General features: G+C 63.8%; 1 protein-coding gene across 1 annotated transcript in view; it reads left to right on the top strand.

The window, feature by feature from the left end:
* The window catches only part of irs4b (insulin receptor substrate 4b), a gene marked incomplete at its 5' end in the record, with an annotated part of 14,139 nt that continues 10,664 nt past the window's right edge, over positions 1–3,475 (top strand). Inside the window, one exon of the mRNA XM_080051673.1 lies at positions 1–3,475. This exon is cut by the window's right edge and continues 717 nt beyond it. Within this exon, the coding sequence (XP_079907799.1) occupies positions 1–3,475 (3,475 nt within the window).

Here is a 3,475-nt window from a genome sequence, read left to right as displayed (position 1 = left end):
ATGGCAAATTTCACGAATTACCAGGAGGGAAAGGCGGCTATGCTGATGGCGGTGGACTCGGTGGGGACGAAATCTAGTGCCACCGCGAACGGGGAAGGCTCTGTCGGGGAACCCCCTTCTTCCCCGTTAATTAATATCAGTGGCGGCGGTGGTAGTGGTGGAGGCTCTCGCTTCCATCAACAACATTTACCGCCTTCCAACCACCTCCACCATCCGCACCTGGGCCACTTACACCCGGCGAAGGATCAACCGCAGCAGCCCCATCACTATCAGCTCGCTCCCCAGCCACAGCAGCATATTTCCGGGGAGCACACTGCAGAGTCCCCCGGCAGGAAAGCTTCCTCCACGGCGTCTCCCAGCCAGGTGCAAGCCTACGAGGACCTTGCCACCGCTTGCAGTAGCAGCAGCAGTGGCGGCCATGTATACGCGGCAATGAACGTTAACGCAAATACCTCCGACGTTGTGGACGATATTCGCAAGTGTGGCTATCTACGGAAGCAGAAACACGGCCATAAGAGGTTTTTCGTGCTAAGGGCGGCGAGTCATTTAGGGCCAAGCCGCCTGGAGTACTACGACAGCGAGAAGAAATTCAGAAGCAGCCTGCGCTCTGCTGCTGCTGCCGCGGCCGCAGCTAGTGCCACGGGCGGCAGTGGAGCGGTCGCCCCTTCTCCCCCCAAAAGGGTGATTTACCTCTACCAGTGCTTCACGGTAAACAAGAGGGCGGACTCCAAAAACAAACACCTCATTGCCCTGTACACTAAGGACGAGTACTTTGCTATTGTGGCTGAAAACGAGCTGGAGCAAGAGGACTGGTATGTGGCTGTCAGTGAGTTGATGTGTGAGGGGAAGAAGGGGCATCTGGACTCGGATGATTTGGACGACGGCTACGGGACGGTCACCCCCGGCACCGTGTTCAAAGAGGTGTGGCAGGTGAACGTGAAACCGAAAGGCCTGGGTCAAACTAAGAACCTCACGGGCGTCTACCGGCTATGCCTCTCCACCAAGACCCTGCACCTGGTCAAGTTGAACTCGGAGACCCCGTGTGTGAACCTGCAGCTGATGAACATAAGGCGCTGTGGACACTCTGAGAGCTTCTTCTTCATCGAGGTGGGCCGCTCCTCCTCCATCGGGCCGGGGGAGATCTGGATGCAGGTGGACGATTCTGTCGTGGCCCAAAACATGCACGAGACCATCCTGGAGACCATGAAAGCGTTGAAGGCCTTCGCGGAGTTTCGCCCTCGCAGTAAGAGCCAGTCGTCCGGCTCCAACCCCATGCCGTTCATCACGACGCGCCGTCACCTGGGCAACCTGCCGCCCAGCCAGACGGGGCTCCAGCGGCGCTCTAGGACAGAGTCAGTGGTGGGCACGCCGCCTTCCAGTAAAAGCTCCGGGGCGAGCGGCTATCGCTTCAGGACGTCCAGCGAAGGAGAGGGCACCATGAACCGGCCCTTCCGCTCGGCCACGGGCAGCCTGGTCCACCTCAACTCCACACGGGCGCATCTCGGGCGCCCGGAAGGGGTCGGAGGCGTCGGTATAAGTGGTGGTGTCGCTACGGGGAACGCTGGTACGAGCACGGGAGGCGGTGGGCGCTACGTCAGAGCCATCCCAGGGGCGACGTCGAACTACCACGCCCGCTCCGCCTCGCTCCCGGTGTCCCACTTCCCCTCCACCACCAGCCCCGTGAGCGTGTCCTCCAGCAGCGGCCACGGCTCGGTGTCGGACACCCTCACGCGCCCGTCCAGCGCCTCCATCTGCGGCTCGCCGTCCGACGGAGGCTTCAACTCTTCGGACGAGTACGGCTCGAGTCCCGGCGACTTCAGGTACTTCCGGGTGCGCAGCAACACCCCGGACTCCCTGGGCAACACCCCGCCCATCAGAGAGGAGAACTGCCTCAACGACTACATGGCCATGGGCTGGAACCGAGAGGTGTTCGGCGCCAGTTTGGGCTCCAGCGGGAACACCAGCGGAGGGGACACGCCGCGGGACGAGGGCACGTCCACCACCGAGGACGAGCGCTTGTCCACAGCCTCCTCTTCGTCGCTCAGACGGAGGACGCACTCTCTCTCCAGACAGGCCGGCGGGGCGACAGGCGGCTCCGGAGTGGCTGTCTACCAGAAGATGACGCAGACGAACTTCTCGCTGGAGGAAGGGGCGGACGGGGCGTTGCCGTTTGGCGGCGGGCTGCTGCGCGGGGGTCCCAGCTCCTCCTCCTCCTCCCTGCGCTCAGACTACAGCTCCTGCTCCGAGCACAGCCAGCAGAGCCGGCCCAACACGCTGCCCCGCTCCGAGGCCGGCGAGCGCCCGCCCCTCTCCTCCTCCGCCAAGGAGGACAGCGGCTACATGCCCATGATGTGTGGCGTGGCCGCGTCGCCCCGGGATACGCCCCCCGCCGACTACATGCCTATGCAACCCGGCTCGTACCCCCATCCCGTCTCCCACTCCCCACAGTTCCACAGCCCGGCGTTAGGCCCCCGATCGGCCCACCACAGACCCCACCAAGAGCCCCAGTCCTCCGCAGACTCCCACGGATACATGATGATGCTCCCGGGCGGCGGCTCCCCCTCCCCAGGACAGGCCTCCCCCAGCCCCCACAGCAGCTCCAGCATGGGGGGGACCGGCGCCAGCGACAGCATAGCAGAGAGACCCGAGAATGGGGAATATATGGACATGTCCTACAGCAGCAGTGGGGGTCGAAAGCCCTCAAACGAAGGGAGCAGTCCGTATTACGCGCCCGGCACACCCGAGGGCACCCCGAAATCTTACAGCCCGTATTTCTCCCTACCTCGCTCCTACAAGGCCCCGACCCGAGAGCGGGACGAGAGGGAATATGGGGAGTATGTCCCCATGAGCTCTCCTGCCAAGCCAGTGTTTTCCTCCGTGGCCTCAGCTTCCATGTCGACCCCAGAGAAGAGGGTTGGGGGAGGCAGTAACACCTCGACCCCCTCCCACCCCCCGCCGCCTTACGGAGCCCACCACACTACCGCAGCCATGGCAGACCGGCGCGCAGCCAGGCCCAACCGGCTGCCTTTGGGCCGGAGGAGCTTCCACGGCCCTCTGCGGGTCAGTGAGCCCTCCGCTGTGTCTGCAGGCTCGGTCCCCGCTGCCGAGAGGCCGTCCAGTCCCGGAGAGTACATCAACATAGAGTTTGGAGATCACTACCCCCACCAGGCGCAGCCCCCCGCCTACCCACACTCTGCCCACGACGAAGCGCCTTCCCTGGGCCCCGGCGAGCACCGGCGCTCCCCTGCCCAAACCCACCAGGACTATATGAGCGTGGAGGTGGGGGCAGACCAGCAGGACAGCGCTGGATGTAAAAACAAATCTCCCAGACCCAGCCTGGTTGCCCCCTGGAACCCGCCCAGTTACATCCGACCTCTGGCTACCAACCCTGGGGCGCTGGCTTCACCGGGAGTCCCCGCCGCCGGAGCCCACTGGAGGTCTAAGGCCGGGGACGACTACACGGACATGACCTTTA

The sequence above is a fragment of the Ammodytes marinus genome (assembly GCF_949987685.1).
Source record: "Ammodytes marinus genome assembly, chromosome: 23".
NCBI classification, from domain to species: domain Eukaryota; kingdom Metazoa; phylum Chordata; class Actinopteri; order Uranoscopiformes; family Ammodytidae; genus Ammodytes; species Ammodytes marinus.
Note: the sequence above shows the minus strand (reverse complement) of the source record. Positions and strands in the feature narration are given on the sequence as shown.